General features: G+C 35.3%; 2 protein-coding genes and 1 long non-coding RNA gene across 5 annotated transcripts; 2 read left to right on the top strand and 1 right to left on the bottom strand.

The window, feature by feature from the left end:
• Positions 1 to 629: 629 nt before the first annotated feature.
• Positions 630 to 8,898, top strand: LOC133668509 (uncharacterized). Its single transcript, XM_062088414.1, has 12 exons — positions 630 to 770; positions 1,319 to 2,682; positions 3,038 to 3,045; positions 3,542 to 3,717; positions 5,070 to 5,130; positions 5,218 to 5,316; positions 5,916 to 6,010; positions 6,214 to 6,327; positions 6,589 to 6,656; positions 7,728 to 7,838; positions 8,261 to 8,489; positions 8,673 to 8,898. The coding sequence occupies exons 1-12, from the start codon at positions 699 to 701 to the stop codon at positions 8,781 to 8,783; spliced, it is 2,508 nt and encodes an 835-aa protein (XP_061944398.1). The 5' UTR covers positions 630 to 698; the 3' UTR covers positions 8,784 to 8,898.
• A 2,537-nt stretch (positions 8,899 to 11,435) lies between these two features.
• On the top strand, positions 11,436 to 17,653 carry LOC133668613 (probable disease resistance protein At4g27220). 3 transcript variants are annotated; one of them, XM_062088574.1, is made up of 5 exons: positions 11,436 to 11,633; positions 12,074 to 14,570; positions 16,127 to 16,195; positions 16,300 to 16,354; positions 16,803 to 17,653. In XM_062088574.1, the coding sequence occupies exons 2-3, from the start codon at positions 12,080 to 12,082 to the stop codon at positions 16,162 to 16,164; spliced, it is 2,529 nt and encodes an 842-aa protein (XP_061944558.1). In that variant the 5' UTR covers positions 11,436 to 11,633; positions 12,074 to 12,079; the 3' UTR covers positions 16,165 to 16,195; positions 16,300 to 16,354; positions 16,803 to 17,653. The 3 variants fall into 3 exon arrangements, with proteins under 3 accessions (XP_061944558.1, XP_061944556.1, XP_061944557.1); XM_062088572.1 differs by having other exon boundaries at positions 12,074 to 16,195; XM_062088573.1 differs by lacking the exon at positions 11,436 to 11,633 and having other exon boundaries at positions 11,664 to 16,195.
• On the bottom strand, positions 16,616 to 18,463 carry LOC133668617 (uncharacterized). Its single transcript, XR_009833764.1, has 2 exons — positions 18,361 to 18,463; positions 16,616 to 17,604 (listed from the first exon to the last, which is right to left on the bottom strand). It is a non-coding gene; the product is annotated as an uncharacterized LOC133668617 (long non-coding RNA).
• Between the last annotated feature and the right edge of the window lie 2,411 nt (positions 18,464 to 20,874).

Consider the following 20,874-nt stretch of genomic DNA (forward strand, 5'->3'; position numbering starts at 1 on the left):
ATAATGTTAAAAAGCACATCAAATTACATAAAAAAAATCATTAGATAAATATAGCTAAAATATAATTTATTTAATAATTAGTTACAAGATTTGCCACTATATTGTTTTGAATTAATTATTGGGTGATTTGTTTGGGTTTCTTAGTGTCATCCTAATACTAAAGTATTTCAAAGTTGGAATCCTATTTTACATCCAATTCCAAAATCAGCACATATGAATCATTTCAAAGAAAAATATATAAAAATTAAAATAAACCTAAATGTGGAGGAAACAAAGAATAAAAGTTAGAATTCATATATTATCATGCTAATCCATGATTAATCTAAATTTGTAATTATTTATTCTAATATTATAAATCTGTTTAACAGCCAACCTAGTTACTTGTTAATCTAGAATTTGGTTGTGACAGATTTAAAATTAAATATTACTTTATTTTATATTTTAAAAAAATTATTTTAATTATTTTAAATTTTTTAAAATAATACATTTTTAAATTAATCTGAGTCTATTCAGATTAATCTGTCTAATTTATTTATGATCGACTGTTGGGCCTTTGTTTATTCCTCGTATTATAAATGGTCTTTTGTTTCTATGGGCAGTAAATAGAAAAAATAAGTGTGAGCCCAATAGGCAATAGATGGATTCGGCTTACCTTCAGCTCAAGCTTAGCGTCCAGAAGAAAGCAAAAAGCAGAGCAAATGTGGAGAAAGACACAGAAAGAAAAAAAAGAAGCAGACAGGGAATTGACACAGACAACAGCAACAACAAAGGTACATAAACTAACTAAACCCTCTCTTAGTTTTGCCATTTCAATGTTTTTGAGTAATTTGTTTGGTTTATGTTTCGGGTTTTTTTTTTTGGTTTCCATAAAAAGATTGCTCTATCGAAGATCTGTGTTTAGAATTCAAAGCCTAAGTTTTTTAGAGAGAAAGGTGGTCCATTTTGAAAGTCCTTTTGATTTATTCTCCTCTCATTGTAATTTGTGAGAGGAGGAGTTTCAATTTCAAGTTTATGATTCGTGAGAGTGTGAAAGTTTGAAGCTTTTGCCGTTGTCGATTGTTGAATTTTAAAAATTTACTATTTATGTATAGTTTTATTGTTTCAAGCTTTTGAAGCAGTCTATATCGAGCATTGCTGACTCCATTTTGGTGTTTTTTAGTTTAAAGCTTTTTTTTTTTTTGTACTTGGATTGGAGGGTTTCGGTTGGTTGGAAAAAAGGTTAATTCTTATTTTGTGATGGTGGGGGGTGAATGCTCGATTTATTAGAGGATTATTGTTTTGTTTTTTGATTTCTTATTAGGTTAAGTTGGTGATATAGAGTATGAGTGGTGCTCCTGTTAAAAGATCGCATGAAGAGGGTGGTCATTCTTCTTCTTTGAAATTCCCTCCTCATGAAGATACAGGTTCGTATCCTAAGCTGACATCAGGGGTTTCAAATGAGTACCATCTACCATATGAGATGGGTCCAGATGCTAGGGTGGCTAAGATTCCCAGAACTGAGTCTCGAGACGTAGATAGAAGATCACCTTTGCATTCGATGTATCGAATCCCACCATCTTCAAATGAATCACACATGGTTTCTCATTTGAATGTTGCTCCTGAAAGAAGGCCTGAATCAAGGGATTCCAAGGACTGCAGAGACTACCAGATTGAAAACCATGAGCCAAGGACTGATGCAAGAGAGATGTATGGCGAGGCAAAGAGGGATTCACAAGGTGTTAAAAATGAAAAGGATGTGAGGTTTGAGAGTAGAGGGGATGACAATAAGGAATTAAAGCATGACAGAGAAGCTCATATTGAGCTGAAGAATGACATGAAGATAGAAAAGGATGGTTTTGGTCCTGCAAGTAGTCAGGTGAATTGGAAGGAACCAAAAGAATACCATAGGGGAAAGAGATGTTTGGAATCTGCAGGTGTACATGTGGATCCTTGGCATATATCACGTCGAAATTCCCAAGGCTCCATTGAGATTGAAAAGGAAGTCGTCAGTATTGAGGAGAGGGATCATGCCAAAGTTCACGAGGCAGTTGGAGAAAATAAAGTTGAATTGAAAGGTGAGGATAGATTTAAAGACAAGGATAGGAAGAGGAAAGATTTGAAGCTCCGGGAATGGGGAGACAGAGATAAGGAAAGAAGTGATCGAAGGGGAAGTATGCAAGTAGGCAACAGTATTGCTGAGGGAAAAGAGTCGGTGAAGGAAGAGAGAGAAGGAGAGAGGTGGGAGTGGGAGAGGAAGGATCTGTCAAAAGACAGGGAAAGGTTAAAAGAAAGGGAGAAGGACCACATGAAAAGAGAATCAGGAACTGGAGCTGAAAAGGAGGGTTTGCACAGTGAAAAGGAGTCTGTGGATGGATCTGTCAGAATTTCAGAACAGGAAAATCCAGCTTTGGAGCCAAAGAAACAGAAAGATTTTGATAACTGGAAAAATGTCGATAAAGAAGCTAAAGATAAAAAGAAAGAAAGAGAAGCTGACATAGAAGGAGATAGACCTGAGAAGGGCAGCACGATGTGCGGGAAAGAATCTGATGATGGATGTGCAGATGGTGAAATTGCAACTGAAAGGGAAAGAGGAGTTTTTAACTATGGAGTCCAGCAGCGCAAGAGGATGCTTCGGCCTAGGGGCAGCGCCCAAGTGGCAAATTGTGAACCCCGTTTTAGTTCCCATACTCAGGACTGTGAGGGGTATGTTCTTCAATTCTTCTTAATTGCTGTTTTAATTGGAAATTTGTTATGCATATGATTGATTTTGGGTTATTGACAGTTACCGTGTGGAAACTTGCTTTAAAGTATTTGATATGAATGTGGAAACTGCTATTATTGGAGCTAAGTGTCCAGAGATTTATCCTACAATGATAGTTTCTGAAGATAAAATTACTTTTATTGTAGCTGAAACCTTTAACCAAATTTGTCATTGTCATGTATTCTTTAGTATGTTGGTTCTCTTAGATTGGTTAAATTGAGCATCATTCCACTTTAATAATTCAAGAGTAAACTATAGTCTAAATTCATCATAACCAAGTTCCTTTATATCCTGCAGATGTCAAGGTAAGCTGTCATTTCCATATTACGAAGCTGGAAATTTATTCGTGCCCTATGGCTAATGGGTTGCAGGGGAGTTGAATGACGGGATCTCCTTCAGAGTACTGATTGGAATGCTAAAACTGAAATCATTAGCTATCACTGCTTAATTGGATATTTTTTTTACTTCTTTCCTTTTCCACTCTCCTAATGCATTGGATATGCCAGAATGAGGTGTTAGCTTTCATATTTCCCTTTTCCCTTTCTTTTCTTCTTTGTGCTGTATAATTTTTTCTCAAGCTTCTATTAATTGGTAGTTTCTGGGCCTTTTTAGGTTTCTTTGTCACAACAAATGTGTAGCTTGTGTCAACAACTCGTGGTCTCTGTGTCATAAATTACTTCTATTAGTAAACATATTAGTGCTTGCTGATGGATGATACAAAAAATAACTTGATAACATCGTAGTTCACAAGTTACTTGATTTCCTTTATATGGCTATTGAATTTACCTTCTGGTGCTCCAGGCAAATCTGAGGTATCCTCTGTCATTTATAAAGTTAGTGAATGCATGCAAGAGCTGATAAAGTTATGGAAGGAGTATGAAGCATCTCAATCTGATAAAAATAGTGAAAGCAGCCATAAGGGCCCCACTCTTGAAATTCGAATACCAGCAGAACATATTACTGCTACAAATCGCCAAGTAAGCTTGCTGCTGTATGTAATAGTTGATGCTTTTGCTTGTTTTCAACATATAATTTATTTCTTCTCTCATGTGTCTTTTTTCTTTCCTTTTTAATGTGTTCTTAAACTATCTTGGAATTGTATGTCTCTTGGCTCCATGGGGCTTGCACAACTGCTAAGGGGGTCAGAGGTGAGGGTATAGTTAGTAATATTCTCTTTGAGCCATGGACTCCCCATTACATCATCTGATTTTTGTTTGTTTGGCCATGCCTTTCAATCTTACCACAAGATATTGATTGTCTCTTGTGTGGGAGCTCGTGGGAAATTCTAAGGATGCATTGGGGTCAGAACTTTCAATTGCCAGTATTATCCAAGGATGATTACATACTGCATGCTTCTAAAACAAATAAAAACTGCTAAGTTATTAACCTAAAATGTATCAGTTCATTTAATTTATTAGTTCCAAGTCATTCAAAGACTCAGAAGTTTAAAAGTTCGAAAAAATTCAACATATTGCTATTTCGTGATCATTGAAATGACACAGGAAGTTATAATACTTCTAAAGCTATCATCTAACTACTTAAACTACCAGATCTCATGGCTTTAATAAAAAAGTAATAATCCTTCCAATATGAAAATTGCTGTTGTCACTTCCCTTTCTATTATGAAAATTTAATTTATAATTGGTTTAAGTTTCAAACAGAAAGATTTACCAAAGGTTTGTTGTCCGTGAACTCTAGCCTCAACATTCTGACTCTTACTATCTGTTCTAAATTATGGTTACTATTTTTAATTTATTTTTTGAGTTGCTTGTACTATTCAATGAATTGAAATATTCAAATTGTGAATAGTAAGGTTCTAACAACCAATGGAATCTCCATTAGCTTCCTTAAAAAGTTTTGAACCTTTTTACATTGTCTGAATAAGGGTTTCTTCATAGAGTCCGATTCTTATTAGTTTGATTACGTGAATTTAACTAGCCTTTATCCCAAAGTTTTGGGAGGTTTAGAATTGAATGATGAGATCGGTTGTGTGGGGTTCGGTTCTTTCTATATGTTTATGTGTGTTGTGTCTGCAAACTGAATCTTTGAAAGATACAGCTATTCTTAAATTTTAAGGTCAATTTGTTGGTAGATAAGTTGTATATTATGTGGGTGCCTTTTATGTTCTGATGTGTACAATTTTTTACTGTGAATTGTCAGATGGTCAACTTTCATTAGAAGAGAAGAGGCCTCTATAAGAGCAATTATTTGACATGCTAGCTCTAATATTACAGGATTTCTGCTCTGCATAGTTTGATGCCTTCATGTTTGGGTATTAGCTATTAGATAAGTATGCCCATGCTTAGGTCTTTAAGTTTATTAAGTGCAGGTAAGAGGTGGACAATTATGGGGGACAGATATATACACAAATGACTCTGATCTTGTCGCTGGTATGCTGTGATATGATGAACAGTAACAATTGTAGAATTTGTTTATATGTGAACTGAAACAATATTGATGTTGCAATTTTGTTGCAGTTCTCATGCATACAGGCTACTTCCGTCCCACTGCTTCTCCTCCTCCACCTGCCATCCAAGAGTTATGTGCTACTATCAGAGTGTTGCCTCCACAAGATAGTAAGCCCCTTCTATCTCGCCTTCTTTATGATGCTGCCATTTCTAAACACATTCACATCATGATCATGCAGTCAAATAATTCATGTAAATGTTACAAATCTGGATACAGCTATCCATTTGAACTTGTATGTCTCTACATCTTACTTCAGAATGAAATTTGTGTTGTTTCTTGAAGTTCTTATGTTGGAAGTTTGTGAAAATAATGATATCACCTAGATGGTCTGAGTAGTTTGGGTTTTGGTTGAAGCCTAGTCAACTTTGTAATGGTGTCTGAGATTGACCACGTATAATTGATTTTGCTGACATCAAAATCATGGATAATCCATATCCATATTTGCACAAGTGAATCACAAGGATGCAAAGACACATTCCAAACAAGATAACTAGAGCTCTTAAAAAACCCAACATGCTTGAACTGTGCTCTTTTTTCAATTGTCAAGATGACAATACTTCCTTTAATAGTATATAGCTATATGAGAAACTTAAATGAAGTACGCCCTTAACTCTTTCTTGCTAATATTGCCTTTCTGCATGTGTGTCCTTACCATCCATGCTTTACTTGTGTGGAATTTTAACACGAACTTTGATATGTGCAATAGGCTACATTTCTATGCTGAGAAATAATGTTCGTTCACGTGCCTGGGGAGCTGGAATTGGTTGTAGCTACCGTGTTGAGCATTGCTGCATCGTGAAGGTGGTGGAAATTTTTTTGCAATTGTAGTTTTAGTCACCATTTTTCTGCAATTCATTGAGAACCTTCAGAAATGTCTGAGGGTGTCATAGCGGCATTGCTATTACCATCTTCATGAATATTGCTTGCTGCTTGTTTTATCCTACAAAATCCTAGTCGTGAAATGCCTTCAATCATGATTATTTCTAATTTCTTGTTTATTTCAGAAAGGAGGTGGAACCATTGATCTTGAGCCCTGTCTTACACATACATCAGCAGTGGAACCTACTCTTGCTCCTGTGGCTGTTGAACGGACAATGACTACCCGTGCTGCTGCTTCGGTATGACATTGCCATTTTCTTCCATAATCCTTTGAGTTTATGTTCTTACTCTTTACTTCTCTGTATACTGTTCCTATATCAATTAGTAGAACTGTCATCTGAGGTAGAGCTCTGAGCAAATCTTTTACTCTTTATGATTTTGCTTATTTCAATGATAATCGCATGTTTGTGCTACTAATAAAAAGAGCTAAAATATTTCTGTGACCAAGCACTTTTCTGTTATTTGGATCTGCTTACATGATGACAGCTTTTCTCTTTCAGAATGCATTGCGGCAACAGAGATTTGTACGTGAAGTTACAATACAGTACAACCTTTGCAATGAGCCCTGGTAGATTCTAGATCTTTTTGATAACTATGATATGCTGCAATTTTTCAGATCTGTATGGACTTGGAGATTTTTGTCTTATGGAAAGTAGAAGTTAATTTTGCCATCATCCAAAATGGTTTGGAAGAAACTTGCTTTGTGTTTTATTAATAGTGATATCCATATCATGTAGTTATTAATGAAAATGTCAACTGCATGTGTGCTCAAATGCATATGTTTGTCTATTGTGCTAGTAGTCGTTGACCTGTGGATCTTGCTTTTAATGCCCCTAAGGCTGCAATAAAGAGATGATGATGACCTATTTCAACTCGGTGATGTAACAAGTTTTTCTTCACATGAAAATTTAGATCTTTTATCATATAGCTGTGTGTAAAATAGGTCATCGGTATTTGTGTTTGGATTTAATTCTCTTTTCTGATCAAGTGTAGAGGGAACAGAAAAGGAAAAGAAGGGCTTGAACATTTATATATAGAACAACTCTCAACTTAGATCTCATAGAGAGTTTATTTCATATCCACCCAAACAAATTCCGTTATCTTTGCTGTGGCATCAATTGTTTCATCTTATTGTTTTGAAGTTGATAGCCTTCTTGGGAATTATTCTTGTTTTCTGTATGGGATTTTTCTGGTTTATGAAAACTAATAGCTACCAAGTTTTTAAAACCTTTTTAAGTTTTTTTCTTAGCAACACATAACAGATATCCTCTATTAATTTCTACAACTGTTGTGCCATTAGTTTACTATACGTGCCCTAACCCTAGATCTTGGTTTTATATAGCTGTTCTAATATTTCATTCGATCAACTCTCCACAGTTTCCTACCATTAGACATGCTTATCTGAAGTTTGGAATGTTTACATGACAGTTTACTGGAGTTTAGAATGTTCCCATGACATCATTAAGTGTTTATCCTTTTTGTTATCTATGTGGACACTAATTTTCATTGCCTTGCAAGGTGTTTGCAATTTTCCAATTTTCTTGTCGCTGCTGTTGTCTATTAACTCTCTCGTATTTCTTGACTTGTATGTTAGTAAAATGTTTAATGTTTCAATTTTTATGCCTGCATAATGTATCAGGATAAAATACAGCATTAGTATTGTTGCTGACAAGGGTCTGAAAAAGCCTCTCTATACTTCTGCGCGTTTGAAAAAGGGAGAAGTTCTATATTTAGAAACACATTCATGCAGGTACTCCCTCTTCTTCTTCTTCTTTTTGTGCTTTCTAGCTTGATACCGCACGTAGGTTTTGGAGGCACATTTTTTTGTCTTATAGCAAAATTGTTTTAGCTTCTGTGTATGATTTTCATTTCTTTCTATAACTTGTTTTTTTGTCTTACAGTAAAATTGCTTTAGCTTCTGTATTGTATGATTTTCATAACTAGCTGAAAGTTGCCACAGAATTTCTTGATGATGACTTCTGTAATTTCAGGCATTATTTGTTTTGTTGTTTGCCCATGCATAGAAAACAAAATTATATTGGTTTATGTATTTAAAATATTTAGTAAACGAACATTTTTTTTTGTGCAAGTCTGAGGTATTGAAATCATGAAGTTCACGTGGTGAATTCTTAGTGATGTTCTGATTCTGAATTTTTGATTTCTTATGTGAAGGTACGAGCTCTGTTTTACAGGAGAGAAAATGGTGAAAGTGACACAGGCTTCTCAGGTGCATGAAGAGACAAATAAGATCCATAATCACCACCCACATTCTTCAAACGGTGAGAAGCACGACTTTGATAATGTTTTTATTGATGTATTCCGGTGGTCCCGCTGTAAGAAACCACTACCGCAGAAGGTCATGCAGTCAGTTGGGATCCCATTGCCCCTGGAACATGTTGAGGTACTTCATTTCAATTTCTTTCCTTGAAACATCTCTTCATATTTAGATGTTAAAGTTTGGCATATTTTCACGAAGCCAAATAAGGAGACCGCAGAAGAAACTCATATTGTCAGCTTGTAGTTACGTTTTTCTTCTGTTTTTTTATCCTTCTAGGCTGACCGCAACATCTGTGATTTTGAACAGGTATTGGAGGAGAATCTTGACTGGGAGGATGTGCAATGGTCACAAACTGGTGTTTGGATAGATGGAAAAGAATTCACACTTGCTAGGGTGCGCTTTCTATCTCCAAGTTAGCTATGGCTTCTTGTGTATCTACAAACAGTTGTGTACCAATTTGATGCATGCAGGAATAATACTATTTGGTTTGTAATGGTTTTATTTCTTAAATAAATCAAAGAATTGAAGTTAATCTCTTTTCTTTTTCGTTTATAAAAAATCGATTGGACTATATCCGTACCAGAGTATTTGAGCAACCAAAACAAAAGTACTGGAACTTTGAATATTGGGAAGTCTGGCATTTCTTCCATTCCAAGCAAGCTAATGACTAAAGGAAAGCATCTCTCTGCAATTTCTTATTAGCAAAATTAATTTCAGTAGACCAGATTGATCGAATTTGTATCCATGTTCTCCTGACTACTTGGTACACTTTGCTTGAAGACATCACGAGATCCAGATATTTAATATGAAATTCATCACAAGCTGATGAGCCCACTTCTTTGCCAAAAACAGAGAGTAACAGCATAGTCAGGGTCTGTTAAACCAACTAGCTAGAATTCATGTGTTGAAATACAAAAAACTACAAGGAAAACGAGAGATCACACAGAGACTACATCTTCTAGTATCAATTCTGTTAGATTAAAGATTTCATCTTGGTGCAAGTGCAAAAGCCAAACGGATCTGCAAGTTACAGTGTGCCAGATGGGAAGCAACGTCAGAGCCCTCTCAAACAAGGAAGGAGATAGTTTTATCCATGCTAGCTGCTGACCCGAGTACTGAAGTATGTTATTTCTGGCCAAGTGATTTTCTTTGGAGTTTGTACCTTCATTAATTCATTAGACTTAAGGATTTAAAGCAGTGTAATGTGAACTCGTTGAATAGTTAGTGTGAATAAATAAAGCAGAAAGTAACATGAAGTTTGCATGGTGGTTTCCATGAGAGTAATCATTGCATACAGGACAAAGGAAGCACAAGGGATTTGCACCTCTGTTTTATTTCTTTAGAGTAAAAAAACATTAAGATGCTTGCTAATTGCAATGACTTTAATAGCTAGTCTTCCACTAAGAGAGATCTCTCTCAGTATACCATTGATTTCCTAATTTCTTATTTGATAAAGTTGCTTCCACTAAGAGAGAGATCTCTCAGTATCCCTTGATTTCCTAATTTCCCTCACCAAATTTTAATTTGATACAGTTGCTTGCACATTGCACTTTGATAAAGTTGCTTCCACTAAGAGAGAGATCTCTCAGTATACCATTGATTTCCTAACTTCCCTCACCAAAATTCTTAAACCTATAGTATGTCTTTAAACGGATCATACTGTTCTGATTCCACAAACTCGTGGATAGAACCTGAGGAGGCCAGCCGTCTTCTGAGAGTTAGTTCAGTAAAATCTAATTAGTAAATGTCGTTTCATATATAGTATCTTGAAATAATTTGCAGAGGCGCGAATAGTCCCAATGTATTTCTATCTTCATTACTTCATTAGACTCAAGGATTTCCTAAGCCGTTCACCTTCACCCATTCCATCCTCAAAAGGTAGAGCACATAACCCTTAACGTTGAGTTTTGCAACTGAACCACGGAAACTTGTTCATCTAAAGCAACTAAATTCAATGAATCCAAGAACAGGGGCTTGATCGCCTCCATGTACTTCCAGCATTCTTACACAAGGTTGAGAATCTAGCAGATTCAATATTCCAATTCTTGCATCTCCAGTGACAACATTTACTTCATCCTTGAAAACAGCTGCGTGTTCAATCCAGGTGCACAATTTTCACTCAATAGCATAGTCAAAGAAAATCCAATCGCCCTCACGATATCCTCCATGTCTATAGAATTGTAAATAAGGGAATATAGTGGAAAAAGCTATGAGAAATTGTTGATCGCCTAAAGGAACTCGTAGAATGAACGTACAATGGCAATTACATGGACTATGAATATAAAACTGATGTCCCGTAAAAGGCACCTTTGCAATGTCTTTCTGGATCTTTCAGGAACAAATATCACAAGACCATCCAGTGCAGGTTTTACTAACAAGGAAACAGTAGCAACTGAGCATAGTCCTGCCCTCTTATAACAGTATTGAGATCATGTATCAGATCCGATTTTATATTTTCCATTTCCTTGTATAACTTGTTTTTTTAATTATGAAAGATTGTAGTTAAATCTGATATTAAGACAAATCAGATCAAAATGTTTCTATTTGACTAAAATGGTTGCTGCTTCTTGTAGTTGTGTAGTCAGTGATGCTCTCTCTTCCTTTTCTCATCTCCTGATCATGGCCTCTTAATTTTCAAATGCTACTGATGGTCTTTACACTAGGTAACAGGCTCTAAGATTATAAGCAGAGTTTCTATTTGAATAACATGATCAAACAAGCCAAACCATGGCCATTGTCGTGAGCCAGCTTTTTGGAATTTCTCACTTAACTGTATCAATACCTCTAACTGTGTTATATGCTAATCTCTTAAGAAGATGAAACCCTTTTGACGCATACGAGGAGAAGGATAAGAAGTTAAAACTCTCAAAAACCAATATTACTATATTTACCCCTTTAATGGATTAGAACAATGTGAATGACTTGAGAAATTCGCAAGTGAAAGCAAAATGTAGCACATGCATATAATTAAAGGTTAAAAGCAACTTGCTATATCTTATAATATAATCTTTGGTAGGAAAGCTGTTCCTTCCTACTTATTAAACAATACAATAATTAATTGTCATTGATCTGACCATACCACTATCATTGTAGCTAGCTACTGCAACGTTGACTTTGTCTTCTGCTTGATCTGTCTCAGTATACCATTGACTTCCTAATTTCCCTCACCAAATTTCTTAAACCTTTCTGATGATCTGTGCTTCCTGTTTCTGATTGAATCGAATCATCTCATTTGGAGTCCAACCATCTGTCTTTCTTTCTTGAAAGGTAAATCCTACTTTCTTTTCTTGTTTTTTACCTCGAATTTTGTTTCTACACCTAATTGTTTTGGCTCTTCCAAATAGAAGTGCCCATCTGGTTGTCGAATCCTGGTAAAGTATTTATACTTCATCTTCTTCATTTTGTTGCTGTTATCGTTTTTGGCATGTAACTATTGTTTGAATCCTCTTTCTCTAGACTTGAACTGTGTAAGTTTGGTGTTTTAATAGTTTGACATGTAACGATTGTAGAAATTTTAATGAGAAACTTTGGAGTTAGGATCATCAATGGCTTCCAAATATAAATAAATTGATCTTTCTTTGTTTTTATAATCCATGCCTTATTTATTGTTTTTTCTTTTTATTTATTCTAGTCTCAACCTTTCCTTTTCCGATTGATGTAACTTACATTAATTTTATTCAATATTTTGACTCTGTTTTTATATATAGGGAAAAATGGTTCACTCAAATGATTCATTTTGGCATAATGTTGAGGAGATGAAGTGTAAGTATTGTAGGCGTCAATTTCCTAACAATACTTCCATTACGAGGATCAAATGGCATTTATCTGGAGAGGAAGGGCATGGTGTTGCAATTTGTGAAAGAGTGCCTAAAGAAGTTCAAGAAGAAGCTTTTCTAGCTATGCATGGTGGCAACAAAAGACATAAAAGCATAGCAAGTTCAAGCAATGTTCATGATAATGCCATTTCAACCACTCCACAAGAACAAAACACTGAAGTCGACAATTTGGCAGGGGATGCAGGAAGGATACAAGCACCAGATACAATGGTTCAAGCACTTGGAAGATTTTTGGAAGAGATCAATGAAATGGTAATGGAGGATGATATAGAGAATGGGACTGGAGGGGTAGTGCAGCCTGGTGTAGGAGCTAGCTCTTCTGGAGGGCTTACAGGCAACACAAATGAGACAAAAGGAGATCCATTACCTACTAGCCCTACAAAGCTAGTGGGTCGTGCATTTGAACATAATACAAGTGTGATATTGTCTTGGTTAACGGATGATGAAGTCTCAACAATTGGCATTTATGGAATGGGAGGAGTTGGTAAAACAATAATGTTGCAACATATCCATAATGAACTTCTAGAAAGACAAGACATTTCTCATTGTGTTTTCTGGGTGACTGTGCCTCGAGATTTCAGCATTAAGAGATTGCAAAATCTTATTGCTAAATGTCTTTATTTAGATCTTTCAAGTGAAGATGATGATCTACGTAGAGCTGTCAAATTGTTAAAAAAACTAAGAAAGAAACAAAAATGGATTCTTATTTTAGATGATTTGTGGAACACTTTTGAGCTACACAAAGTGGGAATTCCCGTCCCAGTGAAAGGTTGCAAGTTGATTATGACAACACGATCAAAAAGGATTTGTCAACAGATGGATATCAAACACAAAATCAAAGTGAAGCCACTTTCGGAGAAAGAAGCTTGGACTTTGTTCATGGAGAAACTTGGACATGACAGAGCACTTTCTCCAGAAGTGGAACGAGTAGCAGTAGAAATTGCAAGGGAATGTGCTGGTTTGCCTCTAGGAATTATAACAATGGCGGGAACCATGAGGGCAGTGGTTGACATATGTGAGTGGAAGAATGCATTGGAGGAATTGAAAGAATCAAAAGTTAGAAAAGACGATATGGAACCTGAGGTATTCCACAGATTGAGATTTAGTTATAACCATCTAAGTGATTCAGCAATGCAACAATGTTTCTTGTACTGTGCATTATTCCCGAAAGACTTTGAGATCCCTAGAGAGGATTTGATAGCTTATTTGATTGACAATGGAGTGATAGAAGAGTTGAATAGCAGGGAGGCAGAATTTAACAAAGGCCACTCGATGCTTAATAAACTTGAAGATGTCTGCCTATTGGAAAGTGCTAAGAAAATGTTTGATGATTGTAGATATGTCAAGATGAATGGCTTGATTAGGGACATGGCGATCCAAATACAACAAGAGAACTCTCAAGGCATGTTTAAAGCAGATGCACAATTAAGAGAATTGCCAGATGCAAAGAGATGGACAGAGAATTTTACAAGAGTTTCACTGATGCATAACCAAATTAAAGAAATTATTTCCTGTCATTCACCAAGGTGTCCCAGTCTTTCAATTCTACTGTTATGTGACAATTCAAAGTTGCAATTTATTGCAGATTCATTTTTTGAAAAGTTGCATGGGCTCAAGGTTCTTGATTTGTCTCGTACAAATATCACAAAACTGTCTGATTCTGTCTCTGAATTGGTGAGTCTCACTGCATTATTGCTCATAAAATGTAGGAAGTTAAGGCATGTACCATCATTGAAAAAGCTCCGGGAACTGAAGAGGTTAGATCTCTCTGGTACTTGGGCACTTGAAAAGATACCTCAAGGCATGGAATGTCTATGCAACCTGAGGTATCTTAGAATGAATGGATGTGGTGAAAAGGAGTTTCCTAGTGGGTTGCTACCTAAACTCTCTCACCTGCAAGTCTTTGTACTAGAGGAAGAGCTAATTGATGGAAGATATACTCCGATAACAGTTAAAGGAAAGGAAGTAGGATGCTTGAAGAAGTTGGAAACTCTGGAATGCCATTTTGAAGGTCACTCTGACTACTTGAAGTATCTTAAATCCCGAGATGAGACCCAATCACTAAGCACATACCGAATTCGTGTGGGACTACTGGATTGCTATCATCATTGTGGCAGAAGTAAAACAATTGTTTTGGGTAACTTGAGTATCAACAGAGATGAAGGTTTTCAGGTCATGTTCTCAAAGGACATTCAACAACTGCACATTGATAATTATGATGATGGCACAAGTTTATGCGATGTTTCCTCTCTAATAAAGTATGCAACTGAACTGGAGGTCATCAGGATATGGAATTGCAATAGCATGGAGAGCTTGGTTTCATCTTCATGGTTCTGCTCTGCTCCACTACCATTGCCATCTTATAATGGTATATTTTCTGGTCTTAAAGAGTTCTATTGTTATGGATGTACAAGTATGAAGAAGTTGTTCCCTCTTGTCTTGCTACCAAACCTCTCAAACTTAGAAAATATTGCAATTTATAATTGTGATAAAATGGAGGAGATAATAGGTGGAACAAAATCAGATGAAGAAGGGGTTATGGGTGAAGAAAGCAGTAGCAGCGAATTCAAACTCCCAAAGCTAAGAATTCTGAGCTTGTTTGACTTACCCGAACTGAAAAGCATTTGTAGTGCAAAACTGATTTGCGATTCCCTGAAAGAAATGAAAGTAATAAATTGTCAGAAGCTGAAGAAGATGCCAATTGGTCTTTCATTGCTTGAAAATGGCCAAGACATCTTGACATAGTCGAGCTTGCGATAACAATTGATTATGAGCAATCAAGTATGGGTCTATCATAACTAAATGAGGATCTGTCCTATACAGATTACATAAATGATTTAACAGATGTATTTATAGATCATTGAGATAGGTTATTTCAACCGACTGTTGGATCATGCTCAAACTTTTACAACAATAAACGAATGGAATTGTTACTCCAACTGGTTTGAAAATCTCACCTTAGGGCCTTGGTTTTGACAATTTCTTTTTTTATAATTTTCCTTGTTATTTCGGATTTATGCTTCTTTCTTTTGTATTTTCAGAATTCTTTTTGTTTTCTAGTTGAGATAGGATTTTTGGCTTATTTAAGACTTTGTAAACCTCCTAAGGAGGAAAACTTCAGTATTATTATTTTAGGCTCATCAAAAATTCAGTGTTGCTGTCATTAACTTCTGTTTGCATCTGAAACTATGAGTATCCAACCTTAACCTTTTATAATCCACTCTTTCCTTTTATCTTAATTTTTTTTTAATACTAATGGATATTGTTATGGTTACTGTTGGTATTACAGGCACATACAAGGTTCCTATCTTGAGGGGCCTATACTATGATGTTTTGAAAATATAAGAAAATAGAAAAAGGAAACAAAGTCATTAAAGACTTAGACAATAGATATAAATAAATAAAGAGTATTGTGGTAATTAAATAAACCTTGATAAGTATAAATAAGATTAAAAAAAGAGATGAAAATCTGATCTAAGAAAGTGAGAACCGGCAGGAGTGAAGGGGGAAAGAAAAAGAAAAGAAAAGAGAGAAAGATAAAGGAAGAAGAAGAGAGTTAGAGAAAATAAATTTAAAAGATAAGATTTACACTTTGGTTATGTATAATTATGTTATTTAGCTTTGATTTTCTGTTTCGTTGAAGATTAGGGTTTCGAAAATTTTATTTTGGGTTTGATTGTCTTTAAGCTTTCATTTGGAAGTACAATTAAGAGCTATGGAAACACTCCTTTTACTACAGAACAAATGCCTAGTGAAGAACTAGAAAACTGATATCTTCAGTTGATCTCAGCCCAAAAAGAAAAAACATGAGCTGCTGTGCTTCTCTTTTGAGAATCCTAAAGTTGCACCACATAGTTCCCTTTTTTCTTATTTAATTATTTTTCTCTTTTCTCCTCTTAAGGACTTCTATTTTGTACAATGTAGAGATCTCAGCTTCAATAACCTCACCGGATAAAGTCTGACGTCATTTGTACCGGCAAAAATAGATTTCCTGTAAGTTGATGTGGTAAACATTTTTATTTTTCATATATTTCTTGGAAGTAAGCTTCTGAGTAGTATGATATTTGTCATTTTTAAATTGTCAACGTGCTTGACAGGAAACAAGCTCACTGGATCTGTTCCTCAATGGCTTCTGGGAAGAAACAAGAACGTGTACGTCTATTTTCACTACATTTCTTTTTCAGCTTGAAGTTCTGCTCCAACCCAAAGATTTCATGTTTCAAAAGTTTCAAGAAAAAAGAAAAAAGAACAAAGAAAAAACAAATCCTAATTCAATAACTTCATAGATGAGAGATATTTTGAAGTTTTGTCATCGGTTGTCTTTATATATCTTTCTTATAACAACTTCACTTGGGAAAGCTCAAGTCCAGTTGAATGTTCTCGAGGGAGTGTGTATTGAAGATGCAGAGAGTGTTTCAATGGAAATTCTCCTCAATTTTATTACTATGATTTGATGTCTAATATTTACTGATTGTATACACAAATGAAGGAATTACAGTATGCTAAAAATAGAAGAATACAAATTTGTTGGCTAGAATTCTGCTACACAGATTATGGTAATCAGTGGTACTAGTTTTAGTAAGAATCTGCATGATTGTAGGCTAGGATTCTGGTGAGTTTGCTGAAGGGTAATTTGCTTTGATAAACCCCCTCAAAATTGAGCTGTCATCAGCAAGCAATTTTGCCTCTGGGGAGTTCTGTTCATTGCCGTGAAAGAGGCTTCGTCATTAAATCAGCCAGCTGGTCTTGAGTGTGCACATGCCTGACTTGAAGAGTGCCCATTTGAACCAGATGGCGAAGGGGAGTGGAGCTTGAAGTGTAGTTACTGAAGAAAGGAATGTATCCGCATAGTTTCAGAGGCTGCAGTAGCAGGGGCCCTGTACTCAGCTTCAGTTGATGATCGTGTAGTGGCACGTCGTCTCTTTGAGCTCCATGAGATGGGATTGGAGCCTACAAAGGTGATGTATACTGAAGTTGCGGTTCGATCATCAAGGTTGCCTACCACAGTCAGCATCAGAAAAGGCCAGCAAGTTAGCTTGAGTCCATGGAAGATGATTTGCTTTAAGTAGTGCAGCAGCCTCTAAGTTGTTGTCCAGTGGGTTTGAGTTGGTTTTTGCATAAATTGGGACAGCTTATTCACAGCGAAAGAGATGCCTGGTCGAGTGAGGGAGAGGTATTGAAGACTTCCCAGAACCCTTTCTGTATTCAGTGCTATCAAAGGAAGCAGTACCATCATGGAGCTTGAGAGGTAGGCTTGTGGAAAGAGGGGTGCGAACTTCTTGAGCACCGTTCATCTTTGTATTATGCAATAAATCATGGATGTACTTATGCTGGGAAAGGAAGATGCCATCCCGAAGGGGTAGGACTTCCACTCCTAAGAAATAATGTAGTGCACCCGTATCCTTCAATGAAAAATTTCCAGCCAAGTTGGTCAATAATGGAACACACAAATCTGGACTTGTTGCCAGTCATAACAGGGTCTTCCACATATACTAGAAAGTAGCATATAGTGCTATCATAAGTACAAACAAACAGAGATGAGTCTGCTTTTGAATTAGCAAAACCAAATTGAAGTAGAGCATTTTTCAGAGCCGAATACCATGCCCGAGGGGCCTGTTTGAGAGCATAAATAGCTTTGTTGAGTTTACAGGCATGATCAGGTTTAGATAAATCTTTAAAACCCGGTGGTTGGAAAATGTAAATTGTCTCACTAAGTTTCCCATGTAGGAAAGCATTGTTCACGTCCATTTGACACAAATCCCCCCCATTCATCACAGCAATTGACAAAACAATTCTAATGGTGGTTGGCTTAATGACAAGGCTGAAGGTCTCCTTGTAATCAACTCTCGGCCGTTGGTGGTAGCCTTTAGCCACAAGTCTGGCCTTAAACCTGTCAATGGTTTCGGGATGTTTGGTGACAGAATACCTTGTAGATTTGGTTCATGGAACGAGTGGTCATGTTGTGGGTTCTGGAGGTGGGATGGCGGGGAGGCGGTTCCAAACAATGAGCTAAGCTATTACCTAGGGCTGAAGGTGGGGCGGCAGTAGAGTTCTGATTGGGCAATAAAACAGGGGAAGTGGGGGCCCCGAGGGTACAGCATGGGAATCCAAATTCAATGGAAAAGATAAATCAACGGATGGAGAGAGACAAGGAGTACCTGGAGTTGCAGTGACAATGGTGATAACATCTTCCGGTGGCACTGATGGCGAAGAGAGCATCACGGGTGGCACGGGGACAGGAGATGAGTGTGGAGTCTAGACCAAGGTTGTCAATTCCGTTTCGGTAGGTGTTTCGTTTTTTCAATTGGAATGGAATGTTTCAGTTTCGGAGTGTTTCGGCATGCCGTTTCGGGGTTGTACTGTTCATATATATATATATATATATATATATATATATATATATTCAACAAACATAATTCAAATTCAAGATAAATTAATTATAAATTATGCAATACAAACACAATGTCAAACAAATATAATTTCAAAATTTAAAATATTTCTAAATAGTCAAGATTAAATAGATCTTTAACTTGAAGTAATTCAACTTAAACAAAATATCAAAATATTATAAAAGTAAAATGTTTTAACACAAATATTTTAAATATAAAGTTAGGTCAATGTTATCAAGGCTAATGGAATCTAAAGCATCCCTTGTTTTGCTCAAATTCCTATAAAGTATAAACATGAAAAAAACAACATGAATATAAATCATATATATTAGTGATAAATCTAATTTTAAAAAATTAATATCATTGTTAATGAAAATAGTAATAATAATTTTCAATATTATTATTAATATCATTGTTATTGAAAATAGTAATGAAAAAGAGCTTGTTATAATTGAGTGGTTTAATTAATTAAATTGAACAAGGTTCAATTTGATTCAATGGCTTTTCAAGAGCGGAACGGAACATGTGGAATGAAACGGGAACGTTCCTGGCGGAATTTAGCCGAAAAATCCGGAACGGACCGAGATTTAAAATGAGATGAAATTTATTCCGTTTTGTTCCGTTTTTTAAATTGGTATGGAATGTTTCAGCCATTCCGAGCGAAACGGAACGGAATTGACAACCTTGATCTAGACTCTAGAGAGTATCAGGGGAGGATGGTGACCTAGAGAGGAATGGGTTTCTGTTAACGGCTTTTGGGCCTTAAAATATAGATACGACGTCTTTTTGGATCAAGACACGCGGAATGGGCTTCTGGCCACAAAGAGCCTTGTAGGGGGTTTTATTTAGGAGTAACGATGTGGGTTGATGATTTATATAAGATACGCGGAATCGGCATCAATCAAGAAGCAATGTGAGGTGACGACGATGTCGTTTTGAGACGACATTTTATTGAGGGGTGTGTGTAGCAGTGGTAAAATAATTAATACCATGTCGAGAGAAAAAAGATTTTAAGCTAAAATATTCACCATTATCAGAGTTAGCATAATAATTGTGAAAAAAATTAAAAAAAAAACTATAAAACCAATATTTTTCTTAAAAAAATTATGTTGAACAATGATACTGTGAAATAAAATAAGAAAAAAAAAATTATTGATACGTGTTAATTTTTCAAACATATAATCTGAATCATTAAACTATAAATACCTTAAATAAAAAAAAGAAGTGAAGTTCAATTCTCATCAACTCAATCGTTGAAGAATGAAACAATGGGACAAAATTAGTTGCACAAAAAAATCTAAAATAAAAAAAAATAATTAAAAAAAGAGGGTGAAATAAAAATAAAAAAATAAATAAAAGGGAAACCAAATGTATTTAATTGGAGGGTTAAATTGAAAAGAAAAAACAAATTTTAAGAAAAAAAATCAAAAGAATGAGCATTAAATTGAAAAAAAATACATCATAAACTTAGACTGAACAATAAAATTAAAAACCATAAAAATTTAACAAAAGAACTAAGAAAAAAAATTATAAAATAAAAAATAAAAAAAAAAAAAAAAATATGACAAGTAGTAATTCAAGGAATAAATTAAAAACAAACAAAAAATTCATAAAAGACCAAGAAAAAAAATAAAAAATAAAAAAAATAAAAACATAAATTAAAATATAAAAAATAAAGAGTAGCAATATATATATATATATATATATATATATATATATATATATAAAGAAAAAAAAGCATGATAGCAAACCATCACCAATTAAATCGTAAGAATCTTGAATCATTGCTCAAATATTTTTCCATTTCTCCTCCTATTTCCTAGCTATTAATGAAGAATTTAGCATCCTGAGGCTTCTTTTTCTCCCTTATATTCATGTCTGAAACAAAACTTTCCATGCTCTGCTTGAAGAAATCAACGTGAGTTTATCTTTCCGGCCTAACATCTATAAATGCAACATTGGTTTCTTTTAGTTGGACAAAATGCATTTTTGTTCCTCATTGTTAATTACTATACGAGTAAATATTTCTATATCTGAATCCTTCTTCATATTTTCAACATTTCTCCGAACATTATTTATAGGGGTAATCATTTTCGGTTTGGTTCAGTTTTTATAAAAAAAAATAACCAAACCGAATTTAAAAAAAAAACCGAAACCGGTTCAAACCGATCGGTTTCGGTATTTTAGAACAAAAACCGGTTTGGCTCGGTTTTTCCGGTTTGGATCGGTTTGGCTCGGTATTTTTTCTAGTTTGGCTCGGTTTTTTTTCAGTTTGGGTTCGGT

The sequence above is a fragment of the Populus nigra genome, chromosome 11 (assembly GCF_951802175.1).
Source record: "Populus nigra chromosome 11, ddPopNigr1.1, whole genome shotgun sequence".
In the NCBI taxonomy this organism is placed as follows: Eukaryota; Viridiplantae; Streptophyta; class Magnoliopsida; order Malpighiales; family Salicaceae; genus Populus; species Populus nigra.